This window comes from Ischnura elegans, chromosome 9 (assembly GCF_921293095.1).
Source record: "Ischnura elegans chromosome 9, ioIscEleg1.1, whole genome shotgun sequence".
In the NCBI taxonomy this organism is placed as follows: Eukaryota; Metazoa; Arthropoda; class Insecta; order Odonata; family Coenagrionidae; genus Ischnura; species Ischnura elegans.
The window spans coordinates 26427076-26444974 of record NC_060254.1 but is presented as its reverse complement, the minus strand read 5'-3'; the positions used below and the strand labels follow the sequence as shown (position 1 = coordinate 26444974).

The 17899-nt window shown below is 37.4% G+C and overlaps 1 protein-coding gene across 1 annotated transcript in view; it reads left to right on the top strand.

Moving 5' to 3' along the window:
- LOC124166118 (midasin) overlaps positions 1-17899 on the top strand; it is a 163107-nt gene that overhangs the window by 121852 nt on the left and 23356 nt on the right. Inside the window, exons 55-65 of the mRNA XM_046543775.1 lie at positions 803-911; positions 1176-1397; positions 4520-4746; positions 5504-5751; positions 6721-6935; positions 8316-8483; positions 10636-10827; positions 11885-12123; positions 14945-15110; positions 15669-15818; positions 16967-17886. Of these exons, the coding sequence (XP_046399731.1) occupies positions 803-911; positions 1176-1397; positions 4520-4746; positions 5504-5751; positions 6721-6935; positions 8316-8483; positions 10636-10827; positions 11885-12123; positions 14945-15110; positions 15669-15818; positions 16967-17886 (2856 nt within the window). The remainder of the gene's footprint in view (positions 1-802; positions 912-1175; positions 1398-4519; positions 4747-5503; positions 5752-6720; positions 6936-8315; positions 8484-10635; positions 10828-11884; positions 12124-14944; positions 15111-15668; positions 15819-16966; positions 17887-17899) is intronic.

The window sequence follows — 17899 nt, the reverse complement described above, 5'->3', positions numbered from 1 at the left end:
AAACAAAGGTGTCTGTATTTTTTTCATTTTTTGATCCGTCTCCAACTTTTCGGGCTACAGCAGACTCCCGATTATCTGGCTGGAGTTTATCCGTGTTGCGGATTATTCGTTTATGATTTTCACTCTCGCTCAATTTTTTCCGCAATCTTTATTAAAAAAATAAAATCGGACGCAAAATCATTGGAATTACTCCATGAATGCTAAGATAAACTAAGGTTATTATTTCCGTTAGAATCCCCTTCGTAAAATGGAAGCAATCGCGCACTGGCTGCATTCACGGGAGCTTCGTGTTCCTGTTTCCCAAGCTTCACAGTGCGCGACCGTGCTCCGTGAACACGGATATACGTCCTGCAGCAGTTGCAACTTTTGCGAGACCCGACTACGTAGCATGGTGCCTGACAGTGTAGTTTCCAATGTCAAGAAGTGGTTTTAAGGATTTGTGCGAACCACTTTTCTTTATCCGTGATCACACAGCCACGTGTGCGTGTTTTTCGAAACCAGGCCTTACATGGAGCATTAATGATACGAGTACAACCATGTTGTCGCCGCTGAAAAGATCGCGAACGGGCGAAGAAAGCTCACTATGAGTTGGGGAAGCACTCTTAAATAACAGAATAATCGCGTAAATAATAATGTACTGTTTGTTTTACGTAAATTAAAGTTTGGAGTGTCCGTGTTTTCCGTTATTCATCTGTCTCTCCCCATCATTAGCCCGGATAATCGGGAGTGTACGGTACCTGCCTTGGGCACAATGACACCTGTACTGAATTAATTGATCTAGAGTATTTAATTTTCATTTCAGGTATGATGTATTCAACCATCTTCTGAACTACTTGGGTCCAGCCTTATCATCTGGTTTAGATAGATCCTTGTATCACAGTTTGACCATGCTTACATCATTTGCTATTCAGGTGAGGTGGTTTTTTTGCCCATCGTGTTGCCATGATTAGCAGTAGGTTTTCATGTGAAAAATCTTTCTTGGGAAAAATAAGGTTGTTAAATCTAGATTGCATGTTAATGGGGTACTTTTTCAAAGGATTTCCAATGCCCTGTTGTTCGTTCAATTTTGGGCCTCATATTTTACACTCTGTTTTGCTAAGTTTTCTTTTGTTGAATTCTTTAAGGTGATGGGTGCTAAAACCTTTTTACTCATTATTTTGCTATCTTTTTGACAGGAGTCTAAAAAGCACCATGGGGAGAAGTTGGCTGACGCTAGAATTACTCGTATCAAGAGCAAGAAGATGTCAACACCTCCCCAAGACGTGAAAGAGCATCCAGACTTCTACCATGAGCCATGGGTTGAAGAGTCGGAACGATGCCTCCCTGTTTTAAATGATTTAAAATCCGAAGTGGAGAAATTGTTGTTGAGCTTTCCTGAGCATCCTGTTCTTTGCCAAGTAAGTTTGGATAGCGTTTTTGTTAATGTGATTGTCTTTCTAATTTAATTTATTCTATTTATTGGTTGGCAACATCTCATTAGGAAACATTGCAAGATTAGGGTCACTTGCACAATTACACATAAGGAAAGTCCAATAAAACAAAAAAAAAGTTTCATCAAGAAGTTTGGAAGAGAGCATAAAATGTCCTGTAAAGTTGGCAGCATGTCTGAAGTAAAATGCCATGACCTTTGCCACCAGTCTATGCGGGTCAGAGAATTATGGCATTTTTCCTAGCATACTCCCTACCTAGTTTCACAACACTGTTTTATAGTTCGAATTCTAGAAGATAATTATTCGAGGAAATAATAGAGGAATAGGTAGCAGAGCACTCTCATGTAGTTGCCACATGAACACTTCAATACAAAAAGTTCTCAAAAGCCAACCAGACTCTGCAGAGGAAGAAAATACTACATATGGTAGTTCATGTAGTAGACCACCTGGCTTTAACTCAAGAGATCTAGGTACGTAAGCGAATGTAAATCATTTTTCCTCTGCAGAATTTTCGCACCTAAAGTGCACTAATGAGCAACTCCTTAAAGGTATGCCATCAGCTAGTGTAAGGTAATTTCTTGAAAAATGTCTACAGTGAACGCTCTAGCCCTATAAGTGAACAAGTAAACCTTACAAAGTTTTATTCTTGTATTTCCAATATGGAGAGGTTTCACAGAGTCAAGCCTGAAGTTATCAGTTATGTTTTACAGATGGGTTGGTTTGGATCGTGGTTCTACCAGTTCTTTAGGTTAGACTTAGATGGGAGTGGAAACCAAAAGGAATCGCTATCGAAATTATTTGAACTTTTGTGGATCCTAATTTATATTGCATACTTAAAATAGAGTGGTGTCATGGAACCAAACACTTGCGAGATAACTTAATGTATTTTTTAGGTCGTTTTCATATTACCATGACTAAAACCATTTATAGCTATTGAATACAGTGGGACCTCGATCTGTAGTTTTTCAGGGGGATGGATGAAAAGAACGATGAATGCGGGAAAACGGTCAATGCGGGAATGGTTGTCCGGGTTGCCTATGTCCCTGGATCAGCTGGATTTTTGCGAATTATGACATTCATTAATGGATTCAAACGAGATTTCAGCTGATTACAGGAATATTATTACACTATCGAAACACTTAGGTCATATTGTTGATTCGACTTATCTCTCTTTCTAAAATCCTAAAGGAACAAGCCGCCTTGCTAAAAAAATGTTTGCACTCCACTCGGAATTTTCACGGCTATTATGCATTTCTGTCTGATGTAAAAATTCTTATCCATCAAATGCCATTTCAAGTACACGTATTTACTAGAGAAATGTTCGTGTTATGCCTCAAACAACTGATTTCGCCGTCGCAGTGATTGGTTATGAAATGGATCAAGAAGGCCATAGAATAAGAATAAAACTAATAAAAATGAAACCGGACTCCATTGAACCCACGCGGAAAACACTCGCTAGTTTTAAGTCAACCCACCCCGGAAAGTACGGAACCACTCGTGCGAGGTGAAGTTCGGCACTAATGCTATCGCGTACGGCGTAGGCAGAACTTACTGCAGAGGGTGAAGCATGACCATATGACTGCGCAATGAAATTTTTTATCCTATAGAGAAGGCAACTTACCCACTCATTTCTAACAATAAGTAGCGTAGCTCTAGATGAGCAGATGAATTCAGATTGCTAGTCGAGAGAAACAAAATATCCAGAGAAGACATCGCTTCGTTAGCAACTCAGACAAGTGAAACTTGTAGCATAACTCGTAAATTGTAACCAGACGCCCTGCTTTCGAAAAAAATCGCATCAACTGCCGTGAAGCTCTCTATCAGCTGCGAGGATATCGTTATTCGCCAGAAATCACCATCGTATTATTCCAACTCTTTCCTTGCTTAAAATGCTTAAATAACGTTAGAAATACGTCATGTTTGGTATCAATCTTTACTGAATTACGTGTACATCACTAATATCTCAATATAATAAAAGTATAATACCAATTGCCGAAATTCATTTCTACACACCTTTTGAGCTAATCGGTGATTCATGCAGCAGTTGACCTCCAGAGGTGGGGATCTTTGTAGCGAGTCAGCTAAAAAAAGTCAGTGGTCGAGAAAGGGGGAAGCGTGAAAAAGGTTTTTTTTTGTTCTCGAGTAACTTGATATTTTCTTTCCAAGCTAAGGTCTTCGTAATACGATCCCTGCTCGAGCTGGGACCTTTTTTTTATTTCGGAGAAGAGGAAAGCTTCAGACGGGGAGAGGCGAGTGCTGAATGGAGGGGGATACCGGATCTTGGGAAATGCGATAATGTAACTATCCCACGGCACTCACCTTCTCCCTATCGTATTTCAATCTCCTGGGGAAGATTCAAACTTTGTGTCTGTCGTTATTAGCCGTAAACAACACGTTGTAAACACTTCGTCTCATTTTCGTCAAACGATAGATGCGGGAAAATTATACGACGGGACCGCGATCGTCAAACGATAAATGCGGGAAAACGATACTTCGGGGAACGATAGATGCGGGAAAAAATTACATTGTCTTTATGGAACTTAATTTGGGACCAGGAGCGGCGAACGATGAATGCGGGAAAATGATGAATGCGGGAACGATAAATCGGGGTTTCACTGTAGTAAGTAATGAACTTGAAACACTTGATTTAGATCTGGAATGGAGGTTAGATGCAAAGAACCGAACTGGAATCTGATCTGGAAAAAAAGTGGAATGGTCTCTTCCTGTTAAATGATGCTCTAAAGCAGGGGTCTCCAATTTACTAGGCCATGAGGGCCACATTCCAAGTTCCGAATGGTCCTGCAGGCCAGATAGCAAATTTGCCGATTACTGAAGTATTCGATACCAGCATCTACTGAAGTATCCGATACCAACAAACAGTTGAAGGCGACTTTGACGTGCAGTACAATGCTGCATTGCTCCTAGTGGCATCTCACAGAGTAAAACAAGTGAGAATCGCGCGCTACTTGAAACGAGTGCGCAGGCTGGATGAAAGCCCTCCGCAGGCCGTATTTTGGAGACCCCTGTTCTAAAATGTTTATATCTACTTAAAACCCTCTCTCTACATTTAATTCCTTCTTCTCTTCCAGATATGTACCGTTGTGGATAGGATACTCAGTTTCCCCCCCAACAGTCCACTGTCTCGTTTTGCCACTGGCTTGGAGCTGGCCTTGGGCAAAGCGCAAGAGTGGGAAGCCAATGCTCATTCAGGTGTTAGCTTGTGCCAAAGCCTCTCACAGCTGACGTCTTTAATTATTGATTGGAGGAAACTGGAATTGAGTTGTTGGAAGGACTGTCTGAACGGCTCAGCTCAAAAGTAAGTGCTGCAAATTTTATATGTCATAAGCATCCATGGAAATTATTTTTAGAAGTTTTTTTTTTGTCCCTTAAAACAATCCTTAAAATTTAAAAATGTCTCTGGTAAATCTCTCAATTTGTTATTTTATTTATCTAATTGATTTTGATTAATTTGTATATTATGAATGCACTAATGTTGGGTAATGAATTGTAATCAATGCCTTTAGTTTCCTTTGATGAAGGAAACTACCCTATTTCGTGTGTACTTAAGACAAGTTCTTGTTTTACCACGAGAATGTTAAGGTTATTTGATTAGGCAAAGCAGTTGTGAAGTTTACCCGAGGAATGAATTTGCACTATATCGAAATTGCACTAATCGAAATTGTGCTATGCGAGGCATGGGTGTATAATGTAAAATGTAATCATTCGCCAACTCTATATTCTTTGCCTTGGTGTTTGCATTCCATATAAATATCCTCTGTTGTTATATTCCCATTCATCATCATGGTATTGCAATCCTATGGGTGGTAAACTGAAGCCCTCCATTTCTCCTTATCTCTCCGAAGATAGTTCTTTTTACCTCACTGAGGCTCTTCCTCCCCATATTCCATTTGGTCTGTCCTACTTACTTGTCCATTGGTCTTCCTCTTAGGACTTTTCCATCAATTTTTCCTTATATTATGTTTCCCACGCAGCTGCTGTGTCTCATTACAAGGGCAATCTGCCAAGTTTGTCTTTGGCGAATAATAATAGCTTGATGTGATTTTTTTTCGCAGGGTTAGGACTGCAGCCTCTAAGTGGTGGTTCCACTTATTCTGGCTGGTTCATTCCTACGTTAAACCTGAGGAATGTGACTCTTGCTCATCCCAGGAAGGAGAGCTCAAGGCAACTGGACCTGGAGAACTCCTGTCACTGTTGAAACAATTTCTGGAAGATTCCCCTCTCGGAGAGTTTGAGGTGCGATTGAAGCTCATGTATGTCTTCCATTGTCATTCGCTGCACATGGAGCCAAGTGAAAGACAAGGTAACGAGAACTATAGTTAAATTCATATGAAGGGAAACTGAAGTGTATTTTTAATTCCCTGCAATATGTCAGCATTGATTGTAATCACATCTTTGTTAGAATCTAAACTGTCTCTATACTTATTGTCATGCAGCAGAACTTACACTGTCTGTCATAATGGAGGGGAAAGCCCAAATGGCTGATACGGAGAGAAATACCGTATTTCTCCGAATATAGTCCCCCTCTGAATATAGTCCTTCTCCTAATTTTGAGACTTCAGTTTCGGGAAAAGTTAAAAAAATGTGTTTGAATATAGTCCCCCCCTTTACTTTTACCACGGGCATTTTTGGAAAAAAAGGGGGGCTATATTCAGACATATATGGTTTTATCCAATCATCATCATTCACTGAATTCTTCATATTGTGAAGTCAATGTCATGCTTCCCTAGCGTATTTTGTACCTGTTTCATTGAAAAAGTAGTTTATTCATATTAGGGTGGGGGAGAGAGGGTGTACAGTAGGACTGGATGGGGAAGTGATTGGCTGATATTAATGTTATAGTTTATTTGCCTAAATATTTGTGCCACTATTACTAGTATACAAGTTTAGGGCATGTCAACAGGAAAATGTCAAATCACATGTGAAGCAATATCATAATTATAGTCCAGGTAACAAAATTATTCCATGTGAAGAAATTCCATGAGATAATGTGGCAGTAATCCATTCTCAGATCAATTTAATTGGTTGTAGCATTTGATGTTTGTGCTTTTATGTCTAAAAATACGATGATATATTTTGTTATATGTGCAATTTCTAGGCATTTCTTTTATTATTAATTTATTTATTCATAAAAACTATTCATATATATATATATATATTGTAATTTATTTTATTTATATTTTGAAATTTATTCATTTTAGCTGTATTCTAGAAATTTCTGTAGTCAAGTATGAAACTGTTGTAACAGTGTTATTTTATATTTACCTTGAAGGTGACCTACAGAAAATATTTTGGAATGTGTACCAGTTCTATTCACAATTCCAAACCCAAATGGCCTCCTACCTTCAGAAGCAAAGGAATCCAATTGAAAAGAAGCTGAAAGAATATGTTAAAATTGCCCGTTGGAATGATATTAGCTATTGGTCCGTGAAAGAGACAATTGCAAAAGCACATCGCACTCTTCATAAATATGTGAAAGAATTTGAGGTAAGAAAAACTTTCATGTGCAACATGATTTCCCCAGTGTTTTTTAATGGTTATCTGAGGAAGTTAACAATGCCAGTTCAGTGTGTTTAAATGGGCCTACCTTATTTTGTTATGCTAAAATGCCCTAAAATGAATAGTGGTTTCAACTGTGCAAATACTTTGAATTTGTGTTGGTGCCTCATTCAAATTTCCAGTGTTTTAGAAACAATTTGTTGTATTTATTTATTCATTTATCCAAAGATCAAATGACAGCAAGTGCTGTGAATGGATAAAGGCATATGAAGCAATTAGCCACCTGATGTTGTTTGCCTTCTTCAAATAGTATTTTACTTTGTTTTATTTGATTTTGATACTTTGTTGTTTGTTTTAAAGGATATTTTATTAAATTTTCTTCCTGTCCCATGGCCCAATCATTTATTTTGGATAAACTTTAAGGTTAAAAATGGTAATGTTTTTCTATCATCAGAAAGCAAATTGAGTGTGTATCGCAATTTTGTTCTTTAATTTTTTATCCCGTCTAGCAGTGAAAAATTGGCTTCAATGTTATGACTATTTTCTGAGTTTTAGTGTTTTTGAATATTATACCCATAACAATCTTGCTTATTGTTTACTTTTGGATTCCATATATATTGTCCCATTAAACTTGCTGGTCTTGTGGTGGTGGAGTTAGAGGTCTATCTGGAGGCAGATATCCCTGGGTCACAGGTGCAAGTCTTGCCTGTTCCTTTCTCAGCCCTGCAAGTGTTCGTGTTCTTGGGGTTCGTTTAAAGTGTTGGTAGTGTCAGTCATTGAAAAATCGTAAGAGAAGCTCGTGGCTGTTATTAATTTTTGGGCTGCATATAGATCAGTATTTTTTCCTGAGAGGGAAAAGAAATGTTGTAAATAAGATTCAATTGCTTCGATGTGAAATAATTTGAAGGTTTACTGTACAATTACAAATGGTGGTGTACATTTTTGGCCATAAGACGAAAAGAATTTTTTATTGCTGTAAACCATTTAATTTTATTCTATCTTTCACCTGAACTCTTTATTCATTAAGTGATGATGTTCATTGGTGTTGATTGGACATGAAACTACAGCCCTTTCAATGAATGCTTGAAATAATTGGTCTTTTGGTCTGGAAAAATATAATTTTTTACCTTAAGAAGTTATATTGTGGTAACTTGTTTAGCTGTGCTTATATGCTGATGGGATGTTTTCCACTATTTGGTTATCGTAGCATTAGGAACGTTTTGAGGGTGACTTAGGCTCATAGAAATATCTTTTTGGAGCTCCCTTTTATTTTATTTTGCTCAGCCTCTTTATCTAGAATTAATTTTTTCCATACCCTTATCAAGCATTATAGCACCAAGTTTAAATGAAATGTTTTTCTGTTTTTAGAAAGTTCTTCAGTTGCCAGTTAGTTCTGCTTTGGTGAATATCAAGGATACAGCCGTTGAGAGGACTGATGCTACAAATGTAAATGACCCTGGATGTGCTGCGGAGAAGAAAGGAAAGATTGCTCGAGGTTTCTCTTTTGATCCCACTAATTACCTCTCTGAGATCAAGGTGAATTTTTACTTTGAAATTTTATTCTTATGGTGATGTGATGAAATTATTGAATATGATTGTATGTTATAGTGTCCGACTGCTAGTCAAATTTGATTTACCATGAAGCAGTCACGCTGGAGCTCTTGAGTAGTTCAAATGGATACCATTTTCTTTGTGCAGTAAACTCTTATTATTAAGAAGTTCATGGGAGCGAAAAACCGGAGGTTCGTAATAACGAAGTTCATATGAACGTTTCTTTTAGGAGTAATTGAAATAAAAACATTGTCAAATATTCTTGTCTCTTTAACATTCGGTACCTAAAGTCGATTAATTTACACACAAATATATGAAAACAAGAATATTCATTTGGTTTTATCAATTTAAGAATTGGGCTTGATAAAATCAAGGGTTGATGTCATCCGAAATACATTAAGTCTTCGGTATAAGAACGAGATGCATTCCAAGACCTTGTTCGTAAGTTGGTAAACCTATACAAGGCATCAAAACGAGAGGTTATTCTGCAGAATGCAACACTGCATTATAACTCTGCATTTGGTCATGATTGTGACGAGCTAATCTGAGCGTGCGATGCAGCTGGGGCCGAAAAAAATGTTATCCGCGGGAAGGAAGATCAGGTGAAACGCTGAACAGAAACCTGAATTCACAATGGATTAAATGATACTTTGTTCAGGTTACGGCCGAAGTGCAAGTTCCTCTATGCCACACCGTGTCGCATCGGCCAACTCGAAAGGTGCCAAATTTGAAATTTCTTGAAATATGCTTGAATTTTTCGAAAGTTTGTACCTCTGAAAATTCGTAAATCGAATTTTTGTAAGAAGAGGACTTACTTTACGTTCAATTTACGAGTGGTAATGAGTGGGTCACCATGATTCCACAGGAATGAAGCTTATTATATGATGTTGCATGGATACTGAAGTATCTCCTACTGAAGAAAGAACCATAATTGACTCTCTTGAGCACAATGCAAGAGGAGAAGTTAAACGTACCGCAATGATTATAATGTATGGTCGTGTATATCCTTCTAAATGCCGTTGTTTATTTGGGGAACGTCGTAATAAAGTTCACTCTATAACCGCAGGGGCCATGACTGAGGTTTGTAATTTCGTTATAAGGAAAATTACGTAATACCGTTTCTTTTACGATAGATTGGATTGGTCTTTTCGTTGGGACCAACAATTTGCTTCCTAATAACGAGAACTTTGTAATAACGTTGTTTGTATTAACGAGAGTCTACTGCAGCATTTTACTCTATGCTCCGAACCATCCAGCACTCCTCTAGTCTTCCTTAAATAATGTTTTCTAAGGATGGAATGAGTTTCACATGCTTGGGATTCATTTGATGGTAGTAAAGACAATAGCCATTTGTTGACTTGTCGTGTTTCGCCAAGAGGCGAGAGTGCTTCAAGGATGAGTCAAGCATGGGAAATTTGTTATTTCAATTTTGCTATTGTCATTCTTTTGACAAAATCAAACATCTGGGATTCATTTAAAGGCAGAGGCAGGAAGTTTGCCTTTTTTGACTGCTATTATTAGGAAATGTGACTCCTTTTATTTTCACTTTAATGATTATGATAAAGTTTTCTAAGTATGATATAAATTGAAAATAAGTTGAATTGAAGAAAAACAAAAAGCAAAATGCACTTTCAGCCCATTTGTTATTGAATTTGTTAACTCATGTAGCCTATGGCCGCTGGGGGTGCTAACTATTGCTGCATACCATTGGCTAAATTTTGGTCTTGCCTAAATTCAGGTTAAAAAATTTACTGTGGTTAAGTTGAAATTTCAGTCAACAGCACACCTCAAAAAATAAGCCATGGCACACTCAGTGATGCTGGTGTTACACCAAGAGGTGTGACTGCTTGAGGGTTAAATTGGGCATGAATAATTAATGTTCAATTTTATTTTGTTTTTTTAAATGGAATCAAAAATTTTGTTAAAAACCTCTCCCCAGGTGTTATTTTAAAATGAATAAAAATATGAGGATTATATGAAATTAGGGCTGAGTAAGATTTTTTGATGAGTGTATAAAATTGTTACTATTTCTCCTTGAAGTAAATATTTGATTTTGCCATTTGAGTTGCTTTTCCGTTCCTATTTATAAATCATTTTTAGATGCATACTTATTTTTACCCTGAAATATTTGCTTTAGGTTGACCCTACAAGTCATTTGACGGATGTTGATCAGAATATGTTATTGCACCAAACTGATCACTATTTCAACCGAGCCCGAAAATTATGTAAAGAAGTAATATCTTCAGTTAACTATCCTGCTCTCATTGAAGCTGTGGATTCTCTGTCTGTGGAAGTGGTAGAATCAGCTGCACACCTTGGTTCCTTGCAGGTAAAAAATATTTCTTTCAGTTTCTAAGGTTTTATAAGACTTTTTCATGGCTGTTTTACCCTAGGTGTGAATAACTTTGCACCAGTGTGAATGGTGGTGTATAAAGCCTATTGTCATATGTAGTGATTTGGGAAACATCCATTGCTAAACAGTGACAATAGGATTTTATCTCCGACTAGTTAGCATGACTTCTGTCTCCTGAGTCACAATGTGGACTTGGTATATCAATGCCTTTGTTTGGTAAATGCAATATGAAATTTGCTTTGTTGGAAGATGGTTTCGTGTGGTGTAACTGGTAGAATACCTGACTGGCAATTGCAAGATCTGGTTCCAAATTCTGGGTGAGACGAATGAATTTTTTTCATGGTGAATTTCATCCTCGGGGAATGTATTCTAAGGTTTAAGTGGTAATGAGATATTTTTATTGAGTGTGTCTCATATCAATAAGACTACAATTTGGCTTATTTCTAAGGATCTACAGGATCCTCTTCTTTGTTGGTTCCAATTCTGGTTTGGTACGTGGCATCTCTTCTCAGTTGAAGTTCTTAAGCATGGGCTTTATCTTGATAGTGTAATTTTCTAATAGCTATTATGTAATCATAACTATATAGTCATACTTTTCCCCTAATTTTAATTTTTGTGCAACATATTTCACTGCTAAGCGGCATCATTAGGAACATTTACTTTACAGAATTATCTTTTTTTTTAATGCTGCTGAGCTGAGTATTATGTTGGACAAAAAATGTATTAGAATAGTGTGATTTTAATTATATGTATGTAATTCTTGGGAAAATGCTCAAAATTTTTCATCAGTTTATCTCATAAATGTATGGATTCATAAAAGCACTCTATTTTAAGTATGTTGTATAAATTATTGTCAAGAAAAGTTTTTTGATTAAGTTTTGTGCAAATTATTTCATTACCAATTCATTTTGGCCTCGGTTTCAATTCCTTATCTAAGTTCAAGAATCATTGGAACTGAGAACTTAAGTGATACATCGCTTCTATTTTCATTTGTTAAATTATATTGCCATCTTTTTTATTTTGCCTAAATCAGGTTCCCATGGGAATTCCCAAGGACAAACAGAAGTCTGCCGCCAAGAACATACTTCAGCGCAAAAGGAGAGCTCTTGCCGATTTGTTCCGTGTCCTTACTCAGCTAGGGTTGTCGTATCGAACCGGTTTGGTCCTTGCAGAAAAGCATGGAAATATGAGAGAGAGTATATCATGCTCTCTAGATATGTTCCTGATTCCTCCATTAGATTTGGAAGCTGAATTTAACCAGTTGAAACCCAGGTATGTTCCATCCTCTTGTAATCTTAGCCTGGCTTTGTTCATTTCAGCTGTTATTTTTGAGGAAATGATGTGATAAAATTAATTGGATATTTTGAGTCCATGGCAAGAGTTTAATATGGACCAGTTTTGGTGGTTATCAACCTTAATTTTAACTATTTCCCTTTGCTATCAAAATCAAGCTGGTCTTCTTTTCTTAATACAATTTTTTAAATTTATTTTATTTGCAGACAATCATTGAATTCTATAACTTCAAATTGGGCATTTTTCATACCTGCATTTCATTATATTCCCATCCAGTTCCTTAATCCTCCTTTGCTTATTATTTCTTTTACTTTTGAGGCAGTGAATTATTTTAGTTGTTGTCGATAAGAATTAGAACATTCAGGTTTCCCACTCAACCGTGAAATCCTTAAAACCCTTAAAATAAGCCGTGAATTTCGTCTACTGAGAAAAAACTTTGAAATAGCCGTGAATTTTTTTATAAACCTTAGAAATCGCGCAAACTTGATAGTAGAACTGCGATAGACAGATTAAAGAAAAATCAATGTTTCGATCATGTTTCAAGGCCGAGTCACGTGAAAATACTGTCCACACATTTTTCTGTACACATGTATTGGAAGCGCAATTATTAATTGATACATGTGCCATGACAGCACATTGACCTTAAGCCTGCGATTGGAAGACATTAACCCTAGAAAAAAAATCAGGCACTTCTTCACTTCCCTGCCACCCTGCTCTCTCCATTTTCCCACTCACACCCTTTAGCCGGAGCTGAATTTTGCTAACTATAGGTGACGTGATAAGAGATAGCACTTTCATTGCTGTGTTTGCATTCAAGGCATCTTTTGCATTTGTTACATTTTTAGTTAACATGCGGCCGATGATAGTTACGTGATCAATATTTCTGCCTAAAATGCCTGATCTACAGACCGTGAATTTGATGACATTTAGACCGTGAAAACCTGGAAAAAAACCTTGAATTTTATAATGTAATTAGAGTGGGAACCCTGACATTGTTGATGGTTCAATTAAACCTACCGGAATCGCTCTCCTACTCATAGTACTCACTTCATTCAATAGTGACCATCACACGAGATCCAAGCATGACATACATTACACTACTACAAGGACAAACTTAAACAAACTTGGCCCGAGGGAAATGGGGGTGCGACTATACAATAAATTCCCTGCTGATGTAAAAAATATTTAAAAAATTAATGCATTTAAAATGCAATTAAAAAGGTTCCTTCTTTCATGTTCATATTACTCTTTGGAGGAATACTTACATGAGTATAGGGCTTGATGGAATGTTATACAATGTGATTTTTTTTCCTTCTTTGTTATGAGTGATTATTATATGCGATATATATGTACACTGATTTTATGCTTTGTGAAGTAACTTATGTTTTTGATGGACGTGCCTTATACCTTGACAAATGTACCTTGGTCTTTTGGGCAAATGAAACATATTATTATTATTATTATTATTCATTGGGGGCCACGGGGGTCAGGTTGGTGTGATGGCTAGAGTGCTGCCTTTCCACCCTGGGGATCCAGGTTCAAATCATGGTGGTGGCAAAGATTTTTTGGAGACTGCCTGATCCCTGCTTGAGCGCTTTATGGAGAGCACTTCAATTACAGTAATGCATAGGATTGAATGTTAAGCATTGGTCCCCTTTCTTTAAGAGGAGGCTAATGCTAATGCCTGGTTTCTCTCCACCCTTCTATCCTTACCTATGTTGCAAAAGACCTTAGCTGTCGGTCGCCTCCTCCAAGGACCTTAGAAGGGGCCACTTTTCCAGAATCATAGTTACATATTCTGATGTAAAACATTTAAGTTTCCTTCCTTTTCAGCATCTGCCAAAGTTGTAGCCTGTTTAATGCATGTTGTACTGAACTCTTACCATAACAGATTCACTGGTGTATGCATCTGATATTATTATTATTTTCATCATCATAGTAAGGTTCACTGGTTTCCTTCTACTCGTCCACTTATTCAATTTCAATTCATTGTCTTCTCATGCCTCAGTAAGGGACCGCCACATATTGGGTAAGTCCGCTGGAGGGGCTGGTTACCTTGGAGCAAATATCCCTGTTAAGGGGCAGCCCCTCCGAGGATGACTTGATTGGGGTTATATCACAGCTGAAACATTGTGGAATGATCTTACGAATGGAAATTCCACCAAAACAGATGCATATCCTTTTCAAGTAGTTGCCAAGATCTTAAAAAGCCCACTAACATTTTGATATTTTCTGATTTTGTAATCACCCTGGGTTGAGATTCTTTTCCCTTTTTACATATTTAGTTTGAGCTCTCCCTCCTTGTTCCTATTGACAGTCACAGCACAAAGGTGTTCCCTTGCAAACTACATTCTCTTTAATCTCCCCCTATCCGCAGTGCTCTTGTGGGAGGGATATTTGTCTCTCAGTACATTTTGAGTTTTTTTTCTTTAAGTAGTCTTTGTATTATGGTTAATCCCTATTCAAACATCTTAAAACAAGAACAGATGCTGCTGATTGTATCACGATAGTTTGCTTGTGTCTCTTTTTTCCTCTTCGCCTTCAGTCCTCTGTACTTACCGTATATGTCTGAATATAGTCCCCTCTTTTTTTCCAAAAATGTCCGCGGTAAAAGTAATGGGGGGACTATATTCAAACGCATTTTTTTAATTATTTCCTGAAACTGAAGTCTCAAAATTAGGGGGGGGGACTATAATCGGAGAAATACGGTATGTACAAAGGTTATCTTTTCTTTTTCCATTAATTTGTGTGTGTCTGTTGGTGCACTATGTCTGAAAGTGCTACTTTTATTTGATTGTAGGAAGGCTGATGCCCAACTGATTAAAATGTGGGATCGATGTGGAGAGTATTTTGTGCGGTCGATGGCTCAACTTGCTCACCTGAACATGGTCTTGTCCATGTCACCATCCAAGGATTTGGGCCCACCTTCCATTGAGAGGTTCCGCGGATTCATGTCTCACCTGATGGTACTGCTCTACTATATATTTTCATTCTTTTAATGCCTTTAGGTGTTTATCGCATCATTGTCTGATTTGCTATTAAAACAACAAAGCCTAAAAGTAGCTGAGTTAATGATTTTTTTATCCCTGTAGTATATTTTTTTTCGTGTGTGATTTACTGCTAAAAGAAATAATTTCTCTCTTTCATTAAGTTCTAGACCATGGCATGTTATCACTTAGTTGAAAATAATTGTGTGATTAAGATTCCTTAATGTAAGAGTGTAATGGTAATGATTAATATTAGTAAAATAAGACATTGCAATATTTCCACTGAGTTAAGTTCATGACTGTCATTTCAGAAGTGATGGTAAGCATAATTTTTTTTGCTAGCAATCACTATAGGCTATCTAATTATGAATCAGTATGCAAAGACTAGTCTTTTGGATAAAGAATTTTTTTTACATTGATGACATAAATTTTACCAAAGTAGTTCACTATCTTCATAGCTATAAGTCTTGTAATATTATGAATTTGTTTTTTGCAATCCAGCAATTTAAAAGAGGCTCTTGTATTTTTCTTCCAAAGTACATGGTGAAATCGCAGAAGGAACTTCTTGCATCTTGTTCAGATGATCTGGTGACCCTGCGGAGGCAACTTACCCACCTTGATGCCCTTGACAAAGACAATGGCAATGATGACATTGCACCAAGTCAAGTAACAATGAGAGACTGTGCTGTGAGTTTAAAGTTTTAATCAATTCCAATAAATCCCAAAAACATCTCTTGAGCTCTTTATGAGTTAACTTTCTGTTGTGAGCTCTTATTAACTTTTCTTTTAGTTGCTTGTTTTAATAAGATGGAAGTTTTTCCATGCATGGCATAGTTGTTCAGTTTTTATGCTTAAGATATGAATGTGTAGTCAAAACTGTTATTGTTTTTTTGATTACCATTTGTGACATACAGTGGAACCTCGTTAAAGCGAGTACGGGCTATAGCGAAACACCCGCTATTACGAGAGATAGGCGATGCACCGTCAATTGACCCTATAATAAGCGTGATGAAAAATTCGTTTTTACGAGACCCTTTCGGTGTTGGCTCTCGCCATAGCGAGGATTTCACCGCCGGAAGACTTTCATCAAGACTCCTTAACCTCTGTAATTGCTAGCGATCTGTTAGAAATGAAGTTAATGGAGTGCTCAGTCTCAAATGTATGTGGTAAACTGTCGTTCGATAAATATAATGATTGACGAAACAATGCTTTGCATGATTTTTATTCAGTGCGGCGCTTATAAATTGTTTGAATAGTTAGTCGTTATTTGAGTAAGGAAATTTAGTGATGCAAAAAAACATCGCCTTTCGTCTGTATTTATGCTTACGTTTATCGGATAGATGTTTATCTGTCGCCGCACCACTCCTGTTCCTGTATATCTGTTCGCAACAGGTATATTGGCTATTATTTGCTCCACCTCCGGTAAAGCAACAATTCGCTATAGCGAGTGTTTATTAGTGCACCGTGGGGTGTCGTTATATCGAGGTTGCACTGTATTAAATTAAGGAATTGAATTAATGGTATTGAGGAAAGAAGTGAAAATGAGAAATCAAGGATGCTATGTATCAAGTAATTATGCTATCTTTAGTGAAGAAGTTCATGCACATTTTGATGGTCCTCTTTGATTAAAATCGGACTAACTGTGAAGGGTTGACTTTTTATCAGGTTCCTATGGCACACAGTCTAACTATATACAGTGGAACCTCTCATACTACCTTTGATGGACTTCCTCATACTACCTTAATTAAAGACCTAAAAAAAACTAATGCCACAATTTTTTTAGTGTCAACTCACCTAGTAATGTTTTCTTTAATCTAGTTTTTAATTCATTACAGGCTTCTCTCTCCAAGGCTATTTCTTCAAGTTTAATATTCCTTGAGCAGCTGAGGCTATATTTACAGTCATGCCCTGAACCATCCGTAATTGATTCCAGCAGGAATGTGGTTATAGAGCTTCCATTACCTCCAAATAAAGCATCAGAAACATGTAATTACCAAGGTATTCAAGCACTGACAAAAGGAGATGAGAGATGGCAGAGTATTGACAATGACGCCACAAATATAATTAAAAAGATCAGTCAATTACAATCTAACTTGGATCCATTGTTGATTTCCAAATGCCTTCCCATTACCCCTTCTCAGTGGAATGTTTTTATGGAAACAGCTTGTGAACTTGGCACACTGTCTGATGCTGTAGAAAAATTAGGTCATCTGGTGGTTTGTGATATACCTAACTCGTCAGACCTACCCAATGCTTGTGAATCGTTGAAATGGGTTGTACAGGAAATGAAGTCGATATCGACTCGTGTTGTTATTGAAAGTGCAAAACCTGGTCGTGTTGAGACATCGGAACTCGGTGATAGCTTCGTTAAGAAGACTGCTGAGTTTGAGGCCCGTTCTGAGGCTCTCTTGAAAAAGGTTTTGTTAGTTTTCCAAGCGTTCTACAAGAAGTGGTCCACCAAAGATTCATCCCAGGGACCTAAAAGTGACGTTGAGACTGGGATGGAGGCAGAAGTGACTGATGGTGTGGAGGGAAGTCAGGAAACCTTTCACAGTGCCCTTGAAGAGGAAGCACCAGCTGAAATGGAAGGCATAGTGGACTCTCATTTGAGCAAAAATATCAACGAATCTCTTGTGAATGATGTTCAATTGCTGCAGCTTGCAGATGTTACATCAGCTGTTAATGAGCTAATTACAGAACTCTCTGGTTTGTTGGATGAAAATCCCCTGTGCCCACAATCTCAGCATTGCAAAAGGTATGTGTAAATG